Source organism: Ictidomys tridecemlineatus, chromosome 16 (genome assembly GCF_052094955.1).
Source record: "Ictidomys tridecemlineatus isolate mIctTri1 chromosome 16, mIctTri1.hap1, whole genome shotgun sequence".
Lineage (NCBI taxonomy): Eukaryota > Metazoa > Chordata > Mammalia > Rodentia > Sciuridae > Ictidomys > Ictidomys tridecemlineatus.
This window is the reverse complement of record NC_135492.1, coordinates 47,143,622-47,169,332: the sequence shown is the minus strand read 5'-3', so window position 1 is coordinate 47,169,332 and position 25,711 is coordinate 47,143,622. Positions and strand designations below refer to the sequence as shown.

Below are 25,711 nucleotides of genomic sequence, written 5' to 3'. Positions count from 1 at the left end.
GCGCTTGCCTCGAGTGTGTTGAGGCACTGGGTTTGATTCTCAGTAATGCCTACAAATAAAATAATAAATAAAGGTTCATTGACAAGTAGATTATTTTAAAAAATAAATAAATAAAAGAATGTCCAGTCTCTCAGGAGCAATGGATCTTAATGTGATTGGCATTTGTCTTTATGAATAACCCCTGTTTTATTAGTTCCAAACCCCCAAACTGAGTACGAAGTGAGGTGTCTTCTGTTGGCCTGGAAAGCAAAGTTTTTCTGCAGAGCGTGGACAACAAGAAATACTGATGACATCTCCCTCCTCTTTGAAGCAGTGATCAGTGCTATTTCCTCCCCAGCTTCTTGGGGATGAGTTGCCCACCTTTTTTTTTTTTTTTTTTTTTTTGGTACCAGTGTTTGAACTCAGGGGCACTTGACCACTGAGCCCCCTCCCCAGCCCTATTTTGTACTTTATTTAGAGACAGGGTCTCCCTGAGTGGCTTAGGGCCTCGATGTGGCTGAGGCTGGCTGTGAACTCACCATCCTCCTGCCTCAGCCTCCTGAGCTGCTGGGATGACCGGCGTGCACCACCACACCCAGCTGAGTCGCCTACTTTTAAAGGTAGAATTCAGAGACACGTCACACAGCATCCATCTTATTTAGGAGGAAAGCTGGAAATGGCTGCTCTTTCCTGGGTCATGGTCTGCGCTGCCGCTAATTGCTAGGTAAATGGGACAGTGAGTTGACTGTCCAGGTTTGTAACCCTGAGAGGTGAAGAGAAGAAAAAGCAATGGCATGAGAAAGTTTGAGAGGAAGAGATCCCTTTCACTTTGAAGCAGGGTTTCTGTTTTTTTTTGTTTTTTTCTTTTTTTCATGAGCAGTTGTGTGGCTGGTGGCTTTGGAGTCTCTCGGGTTGGATTCTGCTCTGTGTCCCTTGGGTGACCCATTGGACATGCGTTGCTCACAGGCTTGACGATGGCTCTGATGCGACTTCTCCGCATTTTCTTCAGAGAATATTCCTCCTTGTGTTACTTTAACCCGTCTGATTGGCCCCTCAGGTGGCCTGCTTATTAAAACTGATCCACGGAATCACACCTGGCTGTGATTTTTAATTTTTCAGTGGTGAGGAGAAAAGGTTAGGGAGTAAAATATTCAAGACGAAGAGTCACATTTCTTTCTGGGAAAGCGATAATGATCCTAAGTCCGGTCGTTACAGAATTCTGGCCGTGGGTGAGGAATAGGTAATGGTTGGGTGTGTGATTGACTCACAGATGGTAGCCCTGATCACTAACAACAGAGCCACAGGGTGCCCAGGGTGCGGCTCTGTGTTTGCAACATCACAGACATTCCCTAGGGAAGGGCTGAGGGGGGGTTCCACGTGGTGATATCATTTCATACGCTGACTGTAGGTCCATCTTATACCTCTGAACTTTCATTTTAAGAGGGGTCGGTTGCTGGCTCCGCATCCTTAGTTAGAAAGACCTTTTCTTTTTTTTTTTTTTTAAATTTGTTCTAATTGGCTTCACATGATAGCAGAATGCATTTTGATACACGGTACACAAATGCACACCTTCTCATTCCTCTGGCTGTACCTAGTACAGAATCACGCTGGTCATATCACCGCATATGTACATAGGGTAATAATGCCCGTCTCATTTCACCATCCTTCCCACCCCCACACCTCGCCCCTTACTCCACTCTGCCCAATCTAAAGTCCCTCCATTCTTCTCTATCCCCCTCCCCCCACCATGATGCATCAGCATCCACTTATCAGAGAGAACATTTGGCCTCTGGTTTTTGGGGAATGGCTTATTGCACTTAGCACGATATTCTCCAGCTCCATCCATTTACCGGCAAATGCCATCATTTCATTCCTCTTTAAGGCTGAGTAATATTCCATTGTGTATATGTACCACAGTTTCTTTATCCATTCATCCACTGAAGGACATCTAGGTTGGTTCCACAGTTTAGCTATTGTGAATTGAGCTGCTATAAACATTGATGTGGCTGTGTCCCTGTCGTGTGCTGATTTTGAAGTCCTTTGGGTATAAACAGAGAAGTGGGATAGCTGGGTCAAATGGTGGTTCCATTCCAAGTTTGCTGAGGAATCCACCATACTGCTTAGAAAGACTTTTTCTTAGTTATCTTTCAGAGAACATCCCTGGCCACTGAGCACACAAAGGTCCTTTTAATGTAGATGCTGGAAAACTATGTCACATGCACCAATAAAAGAAGTCAGGCTGACCACCTCCCTCCTTGATATGCAACCAGGAGGGACAGCATTGCTCAATGAGTACTCATTAAATGAGATATTATATTAAGACATTATGATATTAGATATTAGGTATCCAGCACTGTTCTGAGCACTGCATTACAACCTCATATAGATTGGCACCTCCCTCAAGCTTTCACTTGGGGACAGAATCTGGAAAGCACTGTGACTGCAGATGGAGAGGCTGGCGATTGCTATGCAGGATATCATAGAAGTGAACATGTCCTACAATACCTGGAGCCAGTGTAGTGGGTGGTCCCCTGTAGACAGACACGGTGAGGAGTGGACATTAGAGTTGGCTCCTAAAAAAAAAATTACAATAAGCCCCCCCCAAAAAAATGGGGCAAGAGGATTCCAAACCAAGGAAACAGCAAGTACCAAGGTCCTGAGGCAGGATTCACCTTCAGGGGTTTGAAGAAGAGAAAACAAAACATGGTTATTACAGAATAAATAAGCAAAAGGGAAAGAGCCAAGGATACAGTTGATGTTGCAGGTAGGAGCCGGATCCCCAAAGGGCCTTGGGGTGCAATGAAAAGTCCATATTTTATTCTAAAATCCAGTCGGCCAAGAGCTTGTCTGAAGCCTTTGTTTCACCGGGTGTTAAGTCCGAAAGCAAAGGTTGCACCCGCCCAACCACTGACAGCGCTGGGTCGAGCCATGTACGCAAAGAGATGAATTCCCAGAGAGAAAACTGCGGGTGATCGTGGCTTGTGTTTCAGGGCCACTGTCTCCTTATTTATGAGGTGACATCTCTCTGGTCACAGTGACCGTGGCAGGTGGGCGGGGGCCTGTCTTTATGGAGCACGCAGGGAAACTCAGACGCTTTAAATTGAGTTGTTCTTTGGCTCCTTAAATAGCACAGAGGTCCAGATAAAATAGAAAGTGTCAAAAAAAAAAAAAAAAAAACGAGGAAAAGAGAAGGAGTAAAATGAGAAATAAAAATAGTTTTCCGGAAAGTCAAGCACACACACAGAGGAAAGGGCAAAGTAAACTTTATTCTCTTGTAAAGCCAAATAGTAGTTAAGGGGCGTGACCTTGTGAGAGTCTCAAAGAGTCCGTTAGCTAGTAGGGTTTTATTTTTTTTTAATTTAATTTTTTTTTTTTTTGGTACTGGGGATTGAACTCAGGGGCACTCGACCACTGAGCCACCTCCCCAGCCCTATTTTGTATTTTACTGAGACACAGGGTCTCCCTGAGTTGCTCAGGGCCTCGCTTTTGCTGAGGCTGGCTTTGAACCCGCGATCCTCCTGCCTCAGCCTCCCGAGCGGCTGGGATGACAGGCATGTGCACCCCGCCGCGCCCGACTAGCAAGTGTGATTTTATTCCTGTTGCTTACTTCAGTGTGGAACAAGAGGCTGCCTATTTGGACTTTGGGGTTAGGAAGGCCTAGATTCTGGCCCAAGCTCTTTCGTGTCCTTCCCCTGTGACCTTGGATGTTGATTTTTTTTCCCCTCTTTCTATTAAATGGGATGGGGAGAGGAACCTACGTCACAGCTTCGTGGGGACTGAATCACTAAATAGTGCAGAGTGCGGGAGGGTGTTCTGCGGGCCAGCTCTCAGGACCCTCTCACACCCTCCCAAAGAGACTCAATATGGATAAAGTGGTCACATTGCCCAGCTAGCCCGCCACCGGCCTCCTTGAAATGCGATCTCGATCCCTGCTATTCTTATTTCTGGGCGAGGTTTTGTTCCCAGAAACAGAGCCTCGTGTCATAAATGTGTGGCAAGAAGCCGAAGAGGGAGGTGGGTCCCTTCTGTTGCTCCATACGGGATTTGCTGAACCCAGGCACATGGGTCTGTGGGAGTCTCCACCCTGCTCCCCCTCATCCTGTCTTTTGAAAGTCTTTATTCCTTCTAGAACGTTCTCGGCACTCTCTGGCCTCCCCCCACACTACTTCGTAGAGTACGTTCCCCTCTGTTTCTTTATGTGGCTGCTGAGAACTCATCTTCTGCCAACCCACAGCGCTCTCTGATGGACTGGCGAAGGAAGTAGGAGGTGGCCCATGTGGTCCAAGTCCGTCGCTTTCCACGGTAACTGCATGTAGGACCTTGGATAGCAAGGTCAGCACTTTGAAGACGCTGGTGGTTTAAAACAGTATTTCTAGAGTTCCAGAGTCGTGTCACATGATAGAGTTTTCGTCTGGCATGCACTAACCTCTGGAAAGAGAGAATAGAGTGGACTCTAAAATCAGCACCCCGGACAGCTCCTAGCTCGGCTTTCCTTCACCCCCTGGAAGAAGTGTTCTGGGATTTCCATCAGGAGGTTCAGGGCACCAGCTTTAGGACTTACAAAAGAACGAGGTCAGAGCCATTTCTGTGAATGAATCCTTTGTAAACTGAGTGCCTCTTAACTGAGGAGTATGAACCAGGCCTTCTGTGATCTGTACAAAGATCCCCCCGCCCCCGCCCAATATTTCAATGTCAAACTAATACCTGACCCCTACTTTAAACGGCCAACAATGTGGGGTGCTGTTGTCGGGTCTTTAGAGTGACCGTAGGTTTTTGTTTTGCTTCATTTAGTTGTGGCACAGGGAAAAAAATGATCAGCACCCATCATAGCATGCAAAAAAGTAGCTCAAATTATCATTTTATTTTTTTTGCTGAATATTGGATAAGCCAATGACAATGAATACCTCAAAGAATATCAAAATACTCACATGCTCGTCTGCAAATATCGTATGGTTTTTCTTGTATGTGGATGTACGTGGATTTCCATTTCCATTCACCGTATTTCTACTTGGTATACCGTGCGAAATTCTCAAACTATATGCTGGGTGAGCCAATTTCTGTCATCAGTAAATTATGTCATGCTTCATCTCTGATTTCTGTTTAAAAGTTGCATAGTTTATGTCCCTTTTCAGAGTAAGCAAATATCAACTTTATTGTTTTATGAACATGGTATTTTTCACCTTCGCATTAAAAAAAGTCATCCAAGCCTGACATGTTGGTGTCAGCAACTTGAGAGGCTGAGGCAGGAGGATTAAAAATTGGAGGCCCAACCTTGGCAAATGATCAAAACCCTGCCTCAAAATTTAAAAAAATAAAAACAAGAGCTGGGGATGTGGCTCAGTGACAGAATGTGACTGGGTTCACTCCCTGGTGCCACAAAAAAATAAAAATAAATGAGTAGAATAAAAAGTTCTACAGACTCTCTCAGACCACCATAGTAAGAGTTTCACAGAGAAAGCTCTGGGAAGCCGGTACCTCTGTGTTTGTCTTGATGGTAAGTCATATAAAAATATATGTCAGGCATGCACGAAGCCCTGGGTTCAACTCCCAACACCACAAAAACTAATAAATAAGAATAAGAATATGGTCTGTACACCACAAAGGAGTAGACCTTTGGGTTTTGCACCTGTCTTGGCTTGAAAACATAGTGAAGGTTTTCAAACGTGTATTTAAATCTCATGATCCCTTTTTTCCACAGTACACTTGACTTGGACCCACTAAGGCTACTTTATCTGGAGATTTGGGCTCACACTTTTTTTTCTCAGTGAGTCACTTTCTGAAGACTTCTTTCCTATGATGCTCCCGAATGATGACGATGATGAACTATGGACTGTTAACTTGGGGCCGTGCAATACGCTCAGATGCATGCACACATACACACCCCAGGGGAACAAATGGCAGAGAGTCCAAAGATCATCTTAAATATGCCGCAGAATGATGGGCTCTTCAAAAACACCTCTTTCTTTGTGTGAGTGGCACGATCACCATTATGAAAAGCAGATTCATAACAAATGCATCGCTTGACCATTTTCCCAAGTCGGTATTGATCTCCTTATTGATCGTCTCTTTCGAAATGGGAGGAAGCCGTACCACAGGGAACGGGTGCTGGCAGTTTCTTACTCGGAGGCCACCCTATCAGAATTCACAGAATCTAGGTCTAGCCAAGTCAGGGAAAAAAAAGGGGGGCGGGGAATTGGATTTTTTTTTTAGTTTGCATTAAATAATAACGTGCATTAAAAAAATATATGGTATCATTTTTTCATTTTTGCTTTTCTCCCTAATTTTTCTATTTTTTTTTTCCAAACTACAATGTGTGTTATTATCTCCTGAGCCTTTCCTGGGCATGTTTAAACTATAGTTTTTATACCCTCCTCTGGGAAGTCCCAGTCTGCAAATAGTCTCACCTTTTCCTGCCCAAGTACATAATGACTAATCTCTTCATGTTGGCCTTAAAAATCAATTTGCTTTATTCAGTCTTATTACTTCTTAAAAGTCAAAAAAGTTATGCATCCGGCTAATGAATGCAATCGACATCATCAAGTAGAGCCATTTATTTTATTTTTTTTTTAAGTCTATACATTATATATCCGTGAAGTATGCACAAAGCTGGAGACGTAAGCTGTCTTAGAAAACCACGGATGTCCTTTGTCACACTCTGGTGTTGTATTCACGTGTCCGTAACCGACTGCGTGAGCTAACGAGAACAGGGCACGGGAACTGTTCCCCTTCCTTCCTGGGAAGGCGACCATCCTACCTCTTCATAGGGTCTTTTCTCATTATTTTCTTCCTGTTGAACTGTACCCGGGGCTTCAATCCCTGCAGAGAGCGCTCACCCATCAGGAAAATGCAAAAGGAAGAAGAGAAGATTTAGAACCAAATGTATCAACCCATCCGTGGTCCGGGGGAAAGGTAGATTCTTCTTACAAGCTCGTCGAGTGTAAAATCCATCCACGTGAACTTCCCATTTGTCTCTAAGACGTCCACTAACAACTGGTTTGAGGCTTCTTGTCAATAGCTTCACCAAGTCAGGGAGCAACCCTTGGATGCTGGTGGCTTCAGAGTTGTGTCTCTGGATGGACCAGAACATGACTGCATCTTTCCAACCACTTCCCAGTGTGTGGAGCACGCGGGAGGGAACTCTCTGAGCCTCAGCCATGGTACCTGTAAACTGGGAATGGAAGCTATAAAGGGATTAAATCAAGGCATACAGGAAAAGCACGTGGCCCACGAGTGACCTCGATGCATTGTGCCAGTGGGTGCTGTGGTGGGTTTCTGAGCAATGCTCCTGGGCACAGGACACTCTCCGTAATGCCTCCTCGCTATCTCAGAAAGCTGCTGCGGATGATCACGACCTGGTACCAAAGCTTTGGAGAGAAAATGACTTTGAGTGTATTATTTTATATCTAAGATAAATCATAAATGTTGCTGGTGAAAGCTTTGCTACAAAGCAGAAAGGCATTTTTTTAAAAATGCTCATTCACACACACGCAGTTCTTCAACCCGCAAGATTATCATGTCTCTAGCAGAATCTGAATAGATCATATATGAAATGATATATGAAGACACCAATTTGGGACCTGCCCGTCTTTTCCTAAACACATGTGTAACTAGTGTGTATTTTGATTTGCATCCACCACTCGTTCTAGGGTGCCACTGCTAATTGGAGCCTTTTTATTGGAGTGGGAGGGGGGAGTACAAGGGATTGAACTCAGGGGCACTCAACCACTGAGCCACTTCACCAGCCCTATTTTGTATTTTATTTAGAGACAGGGTCTCACTGAGTTGCTTAGGGCCTCGCTTTCTGCTGAGGCTGGCTTTGAACTCACGATCCTCCTGCCTCAGCCTCCCGAGCCACTGGGATGACAGGCGTGAGCCACTACATCTAGCTGGAGCCCTTTCTATAATGCACTGGTTTGGGGTATGATTGCCACAGAATCCCAGCATTCCTCATGGACAGAAAAAAAAAAAAACATACATTAAGTACCCACCTCTCACCCTGAAGTCCTTGTGCGTGGCTGTGAGCTTTTCAAACATCTCATTAAATCTTGGCACAGTGCTTCTTCACTTAAAACGAAGCCCACATTTATTCTCCGTTTATTTATGATAAATCCGAGACTGACCCAAGGTCAGCACTAGTAGTAAGGGGCAGAGATGGTTGTCAAACTCCATCCGCCCACAGACGTCCTCTCTTGTCCGCTGCGTGGGTAGGAAGGGTTTACCATCTGGACACGGCTTTAATTAACGACTAAGAGACATTTCTAACTATTCTTCTCAAATCCTAAAGGATTGCAATATACTCTGAGTACCCAGATCTCATAGTAGAGCTGAATGAAATTCATAAACTCCAGAGGAAGAAGTAGGATCCAGTTCTTTTAAGTTCAGGGAAGGCAATTAAAAATCATTGCATATAAAACTTTTCTTTCCCGTTTCTTAAACCACAGTTGGTTTTGCCTGGGCAAGACTGGATCTCTGTTATCTACTGGTCCTTCACACTCTTCTCAGACCTTGACTCTGGTGGCCCTTGGGTCCCGTGGTCAGGTGGCAGGTGGCAGTTCTGCCCACTGTACTCTTGAGTTGCGACGGGCCAGATTCTGTGTCCGCACAGTGTTTGCACCCTGAGCTGGAAATCGGGTGGAACTTCATGGAACTTTTGTAAACCTCTGAGTGGCGAAAACAACCACGGCTAAACTTCCAACTTTCCTAATCCCTACGGAAGAAATCATCATGAATAACAGTCACTACTATTATTTTATCACATGATTGTGTGATGTAAAAAGGTAAATGAAACCAGATCTGTTCAATGGTGCTTTTATTAATATCAGTGCCCTGCGTCCTCCCTGAAACCAGAGGTGGATGTAGTAACGGCAGGGAGACGATCTAGGTTTCTCTGGATGCAGTTAGTGTCAGCTTTCCGACACTGTGACAGACAACCTGAGAAAATCCATTCAGAGTAGGAAAGGTTTGTTTGGGTACTTGACGCCATTTTTTTTCTGGGCCTGACGGGGAGGCAGAACAATCAGGACATTAATTTGTTTTAGACACCAAGAAAGTGAAATGGCACTTAAGACCCTCCCATTTGGGGGGGGGGTAAGAGAAAACACATCTTTTGAACAACTGTGTGTGTCACTTGATTAGATATAGCTTGAGTGATAACTGATTTTTTAATTTGTTCCAATTAGTGACACAAGACAGTAGAATGCACTCTGACACATGGTACGTAAATGGAGTGTAACTTCTCACTCCTCTGGTTGTACACAATGTGGAATCACACCGGGCGTGTGATCATAATGCACCTAGGGTAATAATGTCCAGTTCATTCTACTGTCCTTCCTACCCCCGTACCCCTTCCCCTCCCTTCACTCTCCTCTGTCTAACCCAGAGCACTTCTGTTCTTCCCTGGCCGCCCCCAATATGGTGAATTAGCATCCGCATAGCAGAGAAAACATTTGGCCTTTGGTTTTAGGGGGATTGACTTATTTCACTTAGCATGATATTTTCCGGCTCCATGTATTGACCAGCAAATGCCATTGTTTCATCCTTCTTTAAGACATAGTAGTACTCCATTGTGTAATATGCCACATTTTCTTTATCCCTTCACCTGTTGAAGGGCACCTAGGCCAGTTCCATAATTTGGCTCTTGCCAATTGTGCTGCTACAAACATTGACGTGGCTGTGTTCCTGCAGTATGCTGATTTTAAGTCCTTTTGGGTATAAACTTACAAGTGGGATAGTTGGGTCAAATGGTGGTTCCGTTCTAAGTTTTCTGAGAAACACCTTACTGCTTTCCATAATGGTCGCACCAATCTGCACAATGTGTGAGTGTGCCCTTTTCTTCACATCCCTGCCAACATTTCTTATTACATTTCTCTTTTCAATAATTGCCTTTCAGACTGGAGTGAGATGAAATCTTAGAGTAGTTTTGATTTGCATCTCTCCAATGGCTAGAGATGTTGAACATTTTTCTCACGTTTGTTGATCGGTTGTATTTCTTCTTCTGTGAAGTTGCCATTTCATTTCCCCAGCCACCTCACGTACCAAGTGCTTACTTATTGCCTCAAACTGTCATCTTTGGGTTCACATCTTATGCACATCTTATGTCTCTAAGCAGACTTGACCTCGTTGAGGAAATAGAACTTCATTCCAAAAAGAGCCAGAAGTGTGCCTTCCCATTATTTAACAAAGTACACAAGAATGTTCCAAAAACTCTATATATGGTGTATCTATTTGTACTTATATATACATTTGTAGGTATGTGTGTAATCATAAAGACAGTGTGTGTCATCTTCTAGGCATATATGAAAACAGGGAAAGGAGTATAATTGTATACCATGGAAGGGCTCGTGAAGTGAGCAGAATTGTTACAAAGCATGCATTTGCACCCGGCACCAGCTGCACACCTGTCATCCCAGTGGCTCAGGAGGCTGAGGCAGGAGGATCCTGAGTTCAAAGCCAGCCTCAGCAAAAGCGAGGTGCTGAGCAACTCAGTGAGACCCTGTGTCTAAATAAAATACAAAATGGGGCTGGGGAGGTGGCTCAGTGGTTGAGTGCCCCTGTGTTCAATCCCTGGTACCAAAAAAAAAAAAAAAAGAAAAGAAAAGAAATCATGCATTCTCATTCTGATAATGATGTCTAATTACAGAGAAGTCAGGGAGAAGCCACAACATTTTCAAATCTCCATTTCTTCACCTCCATCTGCACCAGACAGTTCCAGTTGAATCATCTGGAATGATGGACGTGTGCTCCGTCTGTGGTAGCCACTGTGTGGCTGTGGAGCACTTCAAATGTGGCTAGTCATGTCTCAGGAGCGGACGTGTGAACATTAGCCATTTTGACTCTAAATGGGTGGCAAGTGGCCACGTTAGTGGACCATCTCACTATAGAACCAAGGAGCAAGGGACAGCGTCAGTATGACAAAGCCACATGCGGATCACCTGCTGCGGGTGCTCCCAAGGGTGACTTTCCGCTCATCCCTCTTTTTTTTTTGGAAAAAGCGACCCTCTCCCACGATATCCCGGCCCTTTAAATCTTAAACGCCTTTCCCTTTATTTCTCCCCACAGATCTTGAGAACTTTAAGACGAGGACGAGGAGCACGGTGTCCGTCCGCCGCGGTCAGGGCATGGTGCTGCTGTGTGGCCCGCCACCCCACTCTGGAGGTACCCATCCGTGCGCCGCCGACACGTGCACGTCTCACTGGCTGCTATTTTTCTTGCAGAATATTCTCCCCCTCCCCTCGGCACCGGCCAAGGGGACAGTGTCCTTTAGAGAGTTTCCCAGAGTCCCTTCCCGTGGAGGAAGAGCCATGGCGTGCGTACACCTCCCAAAATCAGGATAGGAAAATATCCGATTGTGCAAAGGTTCCTGCCCACGGCTGCTTGCCTGGCCCAGGAGGGAAAGTCACCTGAATCAGCCAGAGTCACAATCCGAGCTGAAGCGTCCAGATCTTGTTAGCACCCGATTGGGTTAAAAAAAGAAAAAAGAAAAAAGAAAGGCCCGTTTCACTTGACCTCTCTGCTGGATGGGGTGCCCCGTGGCCATGCTGACTACGCAGAGTGGAGCTGGTGTCAGGTCCCACAGAATGGATGCTTGGTCCTGCAACACTGGGTCCCACCAGGTGACCGTGGCAAGCTTCCGGCCCGCTACCGCTGCCTTGGGTTTCAGGGTGTATGAGAATGGTAGTTTATTCAATGTCTGTTGTGGTTTGGAGGCGAGGTGTCCCCCAAAGCTCCTGGGTGAGACAATGCAAGGAGGTGTGGAGGAGAAATGGTTGGGTTGTGAGATCCCCTGGTGGGGTGCACTGGGTGGTGACTGGAGGCAGGGGGGGTGTGGCTGGGGGAGGGGGGTCCCTGGGGTCCTGCCTTTGGGGTGTATGTTTTACATCTGGAGAGGAGAGTCTGTCTCTCTCTGCTTCCTGATCACCATGTGAGCTGCTTCCCTCGGCCACTCTCTTCTGCCATGATGCTCTGCCTCCCCTCGGGCCCTAGGAATAGAGCCCGCTGTTCATGGACCGAGACCTCTGAAACCGTGAGCCCCCAAATAAACTTTTCCGCCTGGAAAATTGCTCTGGTCAGACATAGGGATGAAAAAACTGAGTCAAACCGTGTCCCTTTACCCATTTAGGTAAGGAATACTGAAATGGATAAATGTGAATGGCCAGGTAAAGAGAGGAAGGGCAAGAGGCCGTGAGCACCGGACACAGATGTGGGTTCCATTATTTAGGCACAATGGATCGAACCATTGGCGGATGATACCCGAGCTCCATAGGCAGCCCCTCTTCCTCTCCCAGAGGTGGGCCGTGGGTGGCCACGTGGGAAGTTCCACCTCTCTGGTTATATGATCAGACGTGGTTATTAGGAATAACCAAAGGTGCTTCTTTTTCATCGATATCCCTCAGGGAAGTACAAGGGGTTTAGCAGATTTGTGCTAAGAACCCAAGAGGAGGGAAAAATCAAATGTCTATTTCTGATTAACCACAAGGACTCACTGTCAGACCAAGAACCACAGTCACTTCGTCACAGAATCCAAGATGGCTTTGTGGAGACCCAGCCACTAGATCAGTTAGGGATGTGTTTTGAGTATAAAAAAACTGAAAACCCAACTCACTTTGGCTTAAATGCATTGGACTTTGTTGTTCTTATATGTAAGACTGTCACATGTGTACGATCTAACACTGGCACGGGTGTGTATGTGTGTGTGTGTGTGTGTGTGTGTGTGTGTGTGTGTGTGTGTTTGTACCCAGGTGTGGAACCCAGAGCCTCACACAGCACTCTACAATCCTTATTTGGTTGGTTGATTGATATTTGATACTGGGCATCGAACCCAGGGGAGCTTAGCCACTGAGCCACATCCCCAGTCCCTTTTTACATTTTATTTAGGGACAGGATCTCACTACGTTGCTTTGGACCTCACTGAATTGCTGAGGCTGGCTTTGATCTCGAGATCCTCCTGCCTCAGCCTCCCGAGTCACTGGAACTGTAGGCGTGCTCCATCACAGTGGTGGCTAACACGGTCATTTGAGGGTGTCTTATAAGACACAAGCCCTTCCTGAGTTCCTTCTCTGAGGCTCTTAGTGTGTGCTCTGGCTGAGGCACAGGGTCTGCGTCCCCATCCGCAAGAATCAGAAAGAGAGCAAAGATCAAAGGCAGAAGAAGTTTTTCTTCATTTCAATTTAGCTTGATTCTGAAGAGTTTGCTTTGCTTGAGAACCTTGCCCAACTCCCATGGACCACCCCCGGGAGGCAACAGAGACGGAAAAATCAAGTACTTCCTGCAGATGCTTTCCTGTCCCAAGACATACCAAGGTTTCATGAAGAAGCACAAACCCGGAGAGACACCAGGCAACTTGCACGGGACCTGGGATGACCTCGGGGCCGATGTGACTGCCCAGAGAGGGTTCAGGGGTGCAGAGGTTTGACAAGGAGGGATATCGATCAGGATCCCACCGAGGTGTGTGATGATGGGTTTCATCAACTCCGCTTTGCTGATTGAGGCTGACATCTACTGTGACACCTGCTGTCCCCATTATCGCCTTAATTTTCTATCTGGCCCTTCCGTGTGATTGATGGGACCAATTTCGCAAGCTTAGAATTTGAAAAACACCCTTTTGGTCGGATATTCAAAAGCTGTAACTCCTCCTTTCCATCCATCCACCTAACATTTCTAGCACAAAACAACCATTAGCAAAATCTCGGAAAGGCTTGCACGTGAAGCATGCAACTTGGAACAGGAAGGCTCCCTGAATCTGGATCAAGAACGTGGAATTGTTAGGTTCTTTTGGTTTTTGGAGATGAACACTGCATCCAACTCTGATTGCTGTCATTCATGCTGGGGAATTTTTTTTTTTTTGTCTCTTTTGGACTTGATTTATTTTTTATGTTAGCCTCAGAAGCACTGAATTTGGAGTACAGGTGTGTATTCTTGTTCCAGTTCTGTTTCAGGTAATTATTTGAAAGGAAGCAAACATCTTCAAATCTGTATGCCTCACCCTAGTAGGTGAAGAGATTAAAGGGATCCTCAGATCCCTAATCATCATGTAGTTATTGCTCAATAAAAGCTAAGACTCTTCTTTGTGGAGTATGTTTTGCATTATGGAAGATCTGTCCTTTATATAAGGAAATCACTTCGTCATGGACATACATTTGGATTCAGGAGAAATTTCCTCAGACTCACGCGTCTCTTCCGCATATGAAATCTGATCAAAAATAAAAATGGAAGCTTTTGCTAGTTTCTTCCGTTCTACCAGAATGTTAAATGTCTTGTAATGTGGCGGCAACCCTGATAACTAATCTCGGAGGTATGTTTGCAAAGCCCCGCTCCTTTCTGGAACTTATGACTTCAAGAAAGTTAAAACCCAGGAGTGGGTGTTGCACAGTGAGCCCCCTGAGCATCCTGCCCTGGGAGAAATTCATTCCACATTCCCACAGACATCTCCTGAAACACGCTCGTCTCCGCGGGCAGCAGTTGGCAGCTCTGAAATCCGGTTCCTGGGGCTGTGCTGACATCCCTGACAGTCATGATGGTGAGAGATAGGGAAATAAATATTCTCAATATGGGCGCTATGAGGGACCGTGTGTAACACTCAGAGTCACACTCTGAGCAGGGGCAGGCAAAGAGCAAGGAGATTTTTCAACAAAGCAACAAGGAGAACCTTCAAGCCTGGAGCATCTCAGGGGACCCACCACTTTGGGGCAGTAAGTCTTTCCCTGACCCCAGTTATGCAAAAGCCTTCCAAGTAGACCGCCCAGCCTCGATTCTCTCATTCCTATGGCAAGCTGTGAATTACCCTCAAAGCTGGCAGAGTCACCCTGAGCTCCTGGCCGTACCGTGCATTCTAGAAACCAGCATATGGTATCCCAGTTCCAATTGCAAAACATGATGCGGAGGGAAGGAAATGAGTCAGCCTTTTATGATACCAGTGGGGTGCTCAGTCACGGCGTGAAATCCATCGTAAGGGATGCTGCTGCGTGTCCTGCTGCAAAAGCTGTGCGGTGTCAGAACCTCTTCAGAGAACACCGACATGGGCAGCCGTCAATCCGTTTTGAAAGGCCCTGTCTTTCCGACTCTCCAGCAATGGCTGCGTGTAACACACTGTAGGCTCTTGGTTTCTGTCGATGAATTCGGAGATGACGTCATGGCATAGATTTTCACCATTCGACATTGTTGAGGCCAACACGGAGAAGAACAGAAATCACGCTGGCTGTCGTGGGCGCTCCTTTCCCTTTCCGTGAGAAACGGAGTTTCTAGAATGTTCTAGAATGTCCCGTCTGCGTTCTGCCAATTCCAGGGTCATTGAGCACCAGGGACGCATGACCTTTCATGGAAGCTCTTATTAAATAGGGATAGAACTGAACTCCTGGGAGATTCTTCTTTCCAATGTTATTTAAAGCTCCCCGATTTTTCATCAGGGAAATTCTTACACACTGTCCATCGGGGAAGTTCTGATCCCATACCTGGTTTTTTAATATGTCACCAAGATCCTGGTTACTCAAAAAGTGGGTCCAGCAGCACCAGTCTCATTTGGGAACTGGTTAAAAAGACTCCATCCAGGGCCCAGGACCAAAACTTGCTTGTGTTAAGATCTCCCAAGGGTCATAGGTCGGGGGAGCCCTGAGCTCTGTCCTGTTGCTCCTACACGTACCCCACCTCTGGCTGCTGCTGGTTGGGCAATTTTAGATTCACTGGGGCAACCTATTAAAACCAGGGGTGTTAAGGTTTTGATGTAAGGTCCCTCCCCAAAGCTCCTGTGTTTCTGCAGAAGTATTCAGAGGTGAGGTGATCAGACTGTGAGAGCTGGAACTAGTCTGTCCACCCTCGTTTGAATGACCTGGTGGTAACTGTGGGCTGGTGGGGCATGACGGGAGGAGGTGGCCCTCTGGGGACTGTCCTAGAAGAGTGCATCTTTCCCCCCCTCCCTCTCTCTCTGCTTCCTGACCCTGCTGTGAGCTCTGAGCACCTCTTTTCTTCCACACCTTTCCACCATGATGTTCTGCCTCCCCTTGGGTCCCAAGCAATGAGGTCCGCCATCTATGGACCGAGACCCCAATCAACTTTTCCTCCTCTAACTTGTTCTTGTAAGGTGTTCTGGTCACAGTGACACAGATCCCTACAAACCGTCCATCCAAGGAGAATTTTTTTATCCATACCTTTCTTTATACGTCACCTAGATCTTCGCTACTCAAACTCTGGGTCCATGGACCAGCAAGCAGCACCAGTCTCACTGAGAACTGGTTCAAGAGACAGACTCTCTGACTCCACCCAGGGCCCACAGAATCAGAACTTGCTCCTGGTAAGATCTCCCAAGGGACATAGGTTGGGGGAAGCCCTGAGCTGTGGAGCTGTGTCTGTGGTTCTGACCCAATCAGAAGCACCTAGAATCCTTTGACTTCACGTCTTTGGTTGTACCCGTGGGAAATCAACAAGGAAGAGATGACCAGATTGTCTTGGGCATTCTTATTTAGAAATAGCCTTTGTATTTGGCCAGCTCTTACTCTATTGTTAACGGTTCAAGAGTGGCTTTTTTTGAGGCTTTATTTTTGAACTGCAAGGTGCTACCCACATATTCCCTCCATTCATTGAAACTTACACAGTCTCCTCAGTGTGGTGTGCGCCTCCTCCTTCCTGGATCTTGGCTCCCAGAATAGCTCTCAGGTGCTCACACTGCATTCAGATAGCTTCCTCTTTGTCCTGTAGATAAAAAGACAGGATAAACGTAGCAGCAGTCTGCACCATTAAAACGTCCAAACATCCTTGTCTTCGTCAGACTTGGTGGGATCGTTCTCATCGGCTTGAGCTCACATCGAAGTTACATCAGAAAACGATTCGTCTCTGATAATCGGTGATTCTCGGTTTACCTGCGCCTAACAGCTCTTGGGAGGCAAATGCTTCTCACATATATCTTCTCAGGGATTCCTATGGAATTTCTATCAAGATAAACTGGTCACGCTCTGACACCGTGGCTTTATAAAAAATGCGGACTCAGCTATTCTTCTGATATTTAAAAGTTGCTCTTGAATTTGCACAAAATGACGATCGAGGTCAACTCTATCGATAGTCTTCTCACAGTCTAAGCCCTGCGTGATTTTTTTTTTTAACAGCTGGATTTTCTGTTTCATATGTACAAATATGAGCCGGGACTTCATTTTATCTCTTTAGGGGGAAAAAAAAAAGTATAACGTGACCTTAGGAGGAGTCAAGATTAAAACAAAGTATATATGAAATCATGTTGAGTAGCCATTTTTTTTTCCAAATAGACTAGGGAATATCATCTTCTACTTATCTCACATGACATTTTAAGCACAATGTGAGATATTAAAAGTGGCTGTGCAGCTGCCCTTTGACTTAATTGTCACAAGAGGCTGTAGGAAGAGCTAGCCCTCCTAGGGCCGCGTTTTGATCTTTCTCCGCTCATCATGGGATCCTGCTTGCGGGGGCCTCTGGGAATGAGGAGGATCCAATATCCCACTTTCCTTGTCGCATTCATTGCCCGTGGGGAGATCCGGGAAGGTGCCTAAATGGATCCCAGTCTTAAAAGCACTTAATTAACAATGGATAAATAATGGTGTCAGGATCGCGAGTCTTTGTGATGGGCCCCCCGGCTGATGTAGCCGAGCCCCTTTCATGTGACTTGAGAAGTGACTTCCGGGAGAGATGCCTTACCCCTTGGAAATAATTTTAGAACCATCGGTACCCAGTAAGTTAAGGCCGGCCTCCTTGGAGATCAGCGATTCAGAAGAGGCTCTTTCATCATGGAGGCAAAATGTGGGCTTTGGCCGGATGTGGCACACGCCTATAATACCAGCAGCTCAGGAGGCTGAGGCAGGACGATCTCAAGTTCAGAGCCAGCCTCAGCAATAGTGAGGCGCTACGCAACTCAGTGAGGCCCTGTCTCTAAATAAAATACAAAATAGGGCTGGGGAGGAGGCTCAGTAGTCGAGTGCCCCTGAGTTCAATCGCTGGTACCCCCCACCTATAAAAAGGAATTGGCCTTTGGAAAGAGGGTCCATACCCCTGAATGACCAAGCCACTTCGATCCCTCACAGGCTGAACCACAAGCAGAGCTCTCTTCCAGGGGCCTCTGGCCTAAAAAGCAGTAAGGGACGGACTCGTGTGGGAACACAGGCGCTCGCTGGGACATGAAGGGTTCGGAGACGTGAGAAGCACAGGAGGCACCCACCAGAGTGCTACCGGGGAGGTACCAGTGGGGGCAGAACAAATGATCAGCGCTGCTCTCTCAGCAGCGTGAAGCCGGCTGAGCGTTTTATAAATAATCCAGGGGACAGTCACCGCGGGACACGTGCAGCCTTTCTTGTTTTGACGCTTGCTGGAAATAGACTCAAGGATGCTCATCCTGGCAGCTAAGAAAAGAGATGAGCAGTTCCAGCAGCGATTCCCGCAGCGACTCAGATGTTTGGTCAGGTCCCTGCATAGTGACGCTGCGTGGACCTGGGCAGGACGGCCATGCGGCGCTCTCACAGTGAGGACATGGGGCTGTCCTGGAAGTTGGGAGAGACTCTGGTGAGGTGCTCAGAGGAGGCACGGGTACTGTGGTCAGGGCGTCCTTAGGCACAAATAAGAAGTTGAGCTTTTTTTTTTTTTTTCAGACATCTATTTTTAACTTTCCGAGTTTGGTTTTCAGCTCTTTGGGAATAGAATTATGGAAGTGGACCAAGTTCAGGAACAGAGAATGCTGTCTCTGTGGGCAAGCTAAGACAGAAAAGTGCAGCATCTTATCTACAGATAGGGTCAAATCCTTTGATTCTGTACAAAATTGATTCCTACGATATTGTGTGAATATTGGTTTAAAAGAAAAATGATTGAATCCGCCAGGCATGCTGGTGCCTGTCATCCCAGCAGCTCGGGAGGCTGAGGCAGGAGGATGGCGAGTTCAAAGCCAGCCTCAGCAAAAGCGAGGCGCTAAGCAGCTCCGTGAGACCCTGTCTCTAAATAAAATACAAAATCAGGCTGGGGATGTGGCTCAGTGGTAGTGCCCCTGAGTTCAATACCCTGTACCAAAAAGATACAAAGTTTAATTTAAGTGGCTCTGTATTTATCAAGGACAAACAGTGTAGGTGAGTGCCGCAGTCCGGCTGCAGCATAATAACCGGGGGGTGACAAATAACTTGTGTGCGTTGATGCAGCAGGAATGGAAGCCGTTTATTGTAGGACAACAGAGCTATTTATACATTTTGCACAGCTTATCGTAATTAGCATAAACTAGATACATCAGTCAACCAATAAGGAATCTCCACACTTAATGGCTCGCTTTTGTTACTTCTCAAACCACTCCCTCTGGCATTTTGCCAGGCACCATCCAGACTTGTTTACGAACTCTACATTTTTCTCTGGCAAAATACCACGTGTTATTTTGACTTGTCTATAGACCTTAACAGGTGAGACACTTACTGGTTCTGTCAAACAGATTTGAGTTCACCATGTTCGCTGATGACTTGGATCATTCGTAGAATAATTACAAAACTCCAAATGAAGTGGTTGCCTTTAACAGAGAGCCGGACTTAGCCTGCGTTATGAACTAAAAGAAATGTTGAGTCTAATTCAGAGGCTGATCAGAGCCCACTCAGATCTTGGGGACATAATGGTTGCTTAAAAAAAATAATAATAAATGGCTATTCTATGCAGAACCCAGAAAGATCTTGCCTTCTCTGGCTGTAACACACCCCATTTTTTTTCTCACATCCGCTAGCTGCAGATTAACACATTATCACAATCTCCACCATCAAAATTAACCCCTGGAAAGGAGGGGTGTTATGAGAAGGCTCCACAGGAATTCATAAGTCCACGTGGCAGGCTCTGCTGGAGCCATACTTAGAGCTGATTAGGTGGCATTTCAGAGCTCGCCAAAGGCCGGCTCCGCGGTGAAATCACTTGGAATTTGCACACTTCCTTATTCTTTCAAACCAAACCCGTACCCTAGGGAGCACCTTGGAAAGGCCGAGTCACTTAGGTTATGGGTGTTCAAAGCCGGGTTCCGCTCATTTCACACAAAGCCAGCTTGCCTTTTGAAAAGACAAACGGGGCTTTAAAACAACACCAAGTCGCTGATTTGCATAGCCCATTTCTTCCTTCTGTGTCTCTGTTTGCTGAAAAATGAGGCGGGTCCGAAGCGCCTCTGAATCAGCACCTCGCTATGGAGAAGGACATCCGTGCCCTTTCTCTGGGGGGGTCTTGCTACCTTGCAAAATGGCTCTCTCTATCTGCTCCCTCTCCCTCATGCCCAAATTTCTATCTGCAAGGCAGCACCCCTTCTAAATGTGGAGCTTTATTTTAGTTTGCTTTCATTCTGACGAGTTCTAGTGAAATACAGAAATTTGAATTTCAAGGGTGAGGAAAATAAGTGTCTTTTTTTCCTTCTTCTTCTTCTTTTTTTTTTTTTTTTTTTGGATAGCAGAGATTGATCCCAGGAGTGTTTAACCACTGAGCCACATCCCTTAGCAGCCCCTTTTTATTTATTTATTTTTTTATTTAGAGACAGGGTCTCGCTGAGTTGCTGAAGCCGACCTTGGATTCTCCTGCCTTAGCCTCCCAAGCCACTGGGATTACAGGGGTACACCACCGTGCCCCGCAAAGAGATGGTGTTTAAAAAGTAAGAAGAAGTGACTTTGGCAGAACTGATGAGATACTAAACCTTGGAGTAGATGCGGCAGATTCAGGACCAAAATGGTCCTCCCGTCTTGTGGCCTCTAGATGTGGGTGGAATAGGAGGGTGATCAGCTAATCACACTGAGATAGGTGCTCTAGGTTACGGGGTGAGGGGGAGAGAGGGAGGGGAAGTATTTGTGGAGGTCAGGCTGATGTAGGACAATGAGGCTTAACAGGAAACAGGTTCATTGGCTGTGGCCAGTCCAGAGTGTGGCTCATGCCAAAATTTCGTCCTTTGAACAATGAGTCTAGGAATTCTTTGAACTTTCTACCCGATGGGAGGGTAGGAGGAGGGGCTTGGAGGTTGACATTTTTGCAAGAATCTACATAAAAGTATTTTGGGTTTTTTTTTTTTTACTTTGAAAAAACAGAGAGTTCTCTCTCTCTCTCTCTCTCTCTCTCTCTCTCTCTCTCTCTCTCTCTCTCTCTCTCTCTCTCTCTCTCTCTCATTAGTCAGAGGTTTTACCACATGAATTTCATGGCCAAACTTAGATTTTGCAAGACAGAGCCTCAGGAAATAGGAAGTCTAACCACCTCTGAGCTCTTTGGCAGAAACCTTTTGCTGATATTCTGTTAATAATGTTGGTGAGGTCTCTGGAGAAGCTTAGTTAAGATTCTTTGGTAGAGGGGAGGGATGGTGCCCCTACAAGATCCGAAGGATTTAGGGGTAGAAGGGAAGGACGATATCACCGGCAAAGCAACACTACACGAGTCTGGAGCGGGCAGCTGGTCCAACGAGGTGGACCTCACACCTTCAGTGTGGACACAGAGGAAAGCTACGGTGGTTACAGAAGTATTGGAACGTTCTATCTTGGACACCATGACTCTAAGTACATGCAGGAAGACAGGAATGGTGTGACTCTACGTCGCGTACAACCAGAGACATGAAAAATTGTGCTGTACGTGTGTCATATGAATTGGGATGCATTCTGCTGTCATAGATGACGAATTTGAAATGAAATGCATTTATTGAAAAGAAAGAAAATTCTATCTTGGCTCCTCCAAATCTTAGGACATGGGTCATAGCCCAACACCAATAAATTTGGAAACAGAAAATAGCCATGAAATTGCCTCAGACTTGAAGATCTAAGATGGGGATTCAGAAGCCCCATGCAGCGTGTTGGAAGAAATGAAGGGATGCGTCTTTTGGTGTGTGTGTGGGGGGGGGGTTGGTGACCCCAAGACCTGGGTGGAATCACAGCCCATGTTCATAAAGAGTTAAATAGGAAACCTCCATCATGGGGTCGTGAAAAGGCAGATGAGCGTCGTAGAAAATGAAATTAATAGTAAGCATGAGCAGCTAGATAAGGCTTTGTAAAGAAGGCAGAATGGAGGTAATCACGATCTGCAGGCTGCGTAAACATGGCAATCAGGGAGAAGATTTCCAACGTGCATGTCGTCTCTGGGATCCATAAAGGCCCACACTCTGTGAATGCACCCTGTCCTGTCTTTCACACCGTGGCCCTCCGATCCGTGGCAGCACATTGAGTTTTGAATAGTAACAGCACATTGTGCCGCTTCCTCTTTCAGAGAAAACAAAATGTTTTCATAATTTGGGAAAATAAGGATGTAGGTAGGAAAAAAAATAACGGGGTATGTATCTTCTAAGTTGTTGGAGAGGATAAAATCATACAAGTTGTAATGGGCTTGTGTAACCACAGACTAAAAAAATAGGATGTGCCCCCCCAAAAAAAAGCACAAATGAAAATATGACATATGTAACAGTAGATAGTTATGACAGAATATAAAGTGGTTTCATGTCCTTATTACATCCAAGAAATTCAGATACGGTTAAGATCTATATAACCTAACCAAACTATGATGGCATTAAATAGCTGTTCTACTAATAAAACAGATTTTTTTTTTTTTGGAAAAACTTTTTTAGTTATAGATGGACACAATACTTTTATTTTATTGATTTATTTGTATGCGGTGCTGAGGATCAAACCCAGTGCCTCACACGTGCTGGGCGAGCGCTCTACCACTGAGCCACAACCCCAGCCCCCAAAACAAATTTTAAAAAGAAAAAGATAAAGAATGGTAGAATTATGAATTTCAGTGGAAGCATTATTCACATGCCAGAACTTCAAATAAGCAATGGTAATTTTTTTTAAATGCCCCAAAAAACAATGAAGACATTCCATTGATGCTATTTTAAACACCATAAAAGATAGGGTCAAATAGGTAACACCCAAAATTTAGAAGTCCAAGGAAAAATCGCTGACACATTGTTATTGAACTGGATGGGTCAAGTAAAAAACAATAAGGATGTGAAGAATTAGAATAATCTGCTGGGTGTGGTGGTGCATGCCTGTAATCCCAGTGGTTTGGGGAGGCTGAGGCAGGAGGATCATGAGTTTGAAAGCTATCAAGAATGACTTCCACCAGGGACTGAGGATGTGGCTCAGTGGTAGAGCACTGGCCTGGGATATATGAAGCCATGGGTTCAAATCCCAGGTTGAAATAAAAAAAGACCTCAAGAATTGTTTTCTCTAAATGTTCTGAGATATCCGTTTTATAAGAAATATCATCTCTGACACCTTTAATTAAGGTGATTCCTTTACCAAATAATTTGTGCCAGAGCAAAGATTTAAAAGGAAAAGATAAAGGTCGATCTTATGAAATGAGAATATTCCTGGTATAAGAACCTGACCAAGCCAGGCATGGTGGTGCGTACCTAGTAACTCAGGAGGCTCAGACAGGAGGATCACAAGTTCAAGTCCAGCCTCAGCAACTTAGCGAGGCCCTAAGTGTTACAGTGAGTCCCTGTCTCAAAATAAAATAAATTAAAAAGGAGAGGGATATGGGTTAGTGGGGAAACATCCCTGGGTTCAATCCCAGACGCAAAATAAGTAAATAAATACATAAAATAACCCGAGCAAGATGGCAAACGGGGCAGCGGTCTCACTCACAAAAGTTTCTAACACATGCCGGAGAGTATGCATCAGGAAATATTTTAGGTGCTTTGACAGGTATTAACTCAGTTAGTCCTTAGAACCACCTTAGAATATAGGTGCTATGTCTGCCATATAAAATGAGAAAAGAAAAAAAAAGTGTTCAAATAAATAGGATGTTTATTAGCATCTTATGCTATATATTTTAGAATATGTATAGAAAACAGGTAAAATTTCAAAAGTACAGAATCTCAATAAAAACCAAAGAAACAGTATGTGTTAAAACTCCTACCCATATTTCAGGTTAAAAATATAAAAACCAAAAACTGAAATAAAAAGTAAATATTTTTTACGTAATGAAAAGTTAAAAAAATAAAATGTCCTTGCTAAATGGATAGCCAGCCCCATACTTAGTAGAGGTCCTACAGATGAATAAGAAGGAAACAGGGTTCATGGTTACTGAAGCTAGATAATGATACCTGAGGTCTCATTGTACCAAGATGGCTTCTTTGGTTATTTGAATAGATGTCGGATGTTATTTCAATATATTTTGATTCCCAACATTCCTTTTCTTTTTTTTTTTTTGGTACCAGAGATTGAACCCAGGGTCACTTGACCACTGAACCACATCCCCAGCCCTATTTTGTATTTTATTTAGAGACAGGGTCTCACTGAGCTGCTTAGGACCTCCGCCATGGGTGAGGCTGGTTTTGAACTCTCGATCCTCCTGCCTCAGCCTCCCCAGCTGCTGGATCACACTCATGGTGCTTCCGTTACCCAGCTGATTTCCAACATTCCTTAATAATGAATTTAAGGTTATTAATTGACTTTAGGGCATACTTCTTATAAATTCATATTTGGGGCTAACATGCAAATTCCTATACCAAAAAAAAATGTTTGAAAAGAATATGATTGAATTTAGTGATCTCCCATGTGTCCATGAGGCCAGATTTTACACGGTTTTCCAAGAGAAAAAAAGAAAAAGAAAACATCTTATTTCAGCCTGTGGAGGAAGGAGCTATTTCTGTTGTCTAGAAATTTCCACAATGCTTGGACACATGGGTCTCCTGAAAATCGTATAGCTCTTCTTTTACTTTATTTTTTATTTTGTTTTATTTTTTTTCCATTTCAAAAATCCGCTCCGAATGCTCAAGCTGAAATAGATGTCCTTGCTACCTTGCCTTGAGAGATGGGTATCGCTGGAAATGCCAGGGTTGGCAGGAATCCGCTTTGCTTCTGCCTGGGGCTATGCTGACTCTCGGGTGGCAGGCCCTTGCCGTGTTACGGGGGCAAATGTGCAGTGATGTGCATGAAGAAGTCTGCTCTCAGCAAGGCTCAGACGACTTGACTTGACTTTCTGCAGCAAATTTTTTTTTACAAAAGACAGAAACACCCTAGTTCCCGAATGGCACCGTAGCCTAGTTAAGAGAATCGCTCCAGGGGATCGCAGGATGCCAAGCGGACCCGCCGCTCACTTTCGGGTTAGAAAACTTTAAATTCAAGTTGACGTCGCTTCTCTTTTCATTTCCATACTTATCTCAACTGGGGAAGTTGGGTGTTGGCCACGGAAAAAAACCAACCAGTGAAATACAATATAGAGAAGATGGGAGAATTCTGTGCTCCCACCCAGGCCTGCAATCGCTACTGTGTGAAGTCTGCCATGTTCTCCTGGATAGCAGATACCATACCCAACTTGCTCCATGCTGGTAGACCTTTTGCTTTTATTTTCAACAAAATCCAATATATCCAGCAACAGTCTTTAACAGGAAAAAAAATATATATATATATGCAATTAACATAGGTGATCTTGTCATGAACTGGCAGATAGCTCATAAAACAGAAAAATGAGAAATTATATCCCACCTCTGTAGGATATAGCAAAGTGCATAAATGCATTCTGTTGTCATGTTTGACTGATTAAAACAAATTTAAGAATTTTTTTTAAATAAGTGAATATATTTGAAAAAAACAAGAATTAAGATCAAGTGTGAATTTAATGCAGAGGCTCAGGACTAAACAGGCTAGAGGGAAGCAGAGAATGTCCTTCCATCAGTTTTCTAATCATGAACACCTTCCTTCACTTCAGGAAAACACACAGAAACCCCTCCACCGTTAAGTATCCCACGTGACCTCTCCGGTTTGAATATCAGAGTGGATTCATTAAGCTTACGATCCATAGCGCTTTC

General features: G+C 45.1%; 1 protein-coding gene across 8 annotated transcripts in view; it reads left to right on the top strand.

The window, feature by feature from the left end:
- Cntn4 (contactin 4) overlaps nucleotides 1–25,711 on the top strand; it is an 819,812-nt gene that overhangs the window by 612,353 nt on the left and 181,748 nt on the right. For all 8 annotated transcript variants that reach the window (XM_040290063.2, XM_040290053.2, XM_078033565.1 and 5 more), the window contains one exon: nucleotides 11,038–11,133. In XM_040290063.2, the coding sequence (XP_040145997.2) occupies nucleotides 11,038–11,133 (96 nt within the window). The remainder of the gene's footprint in view (nucleotides 1–11,037; nucleotides 11,134–25,711) is intronic.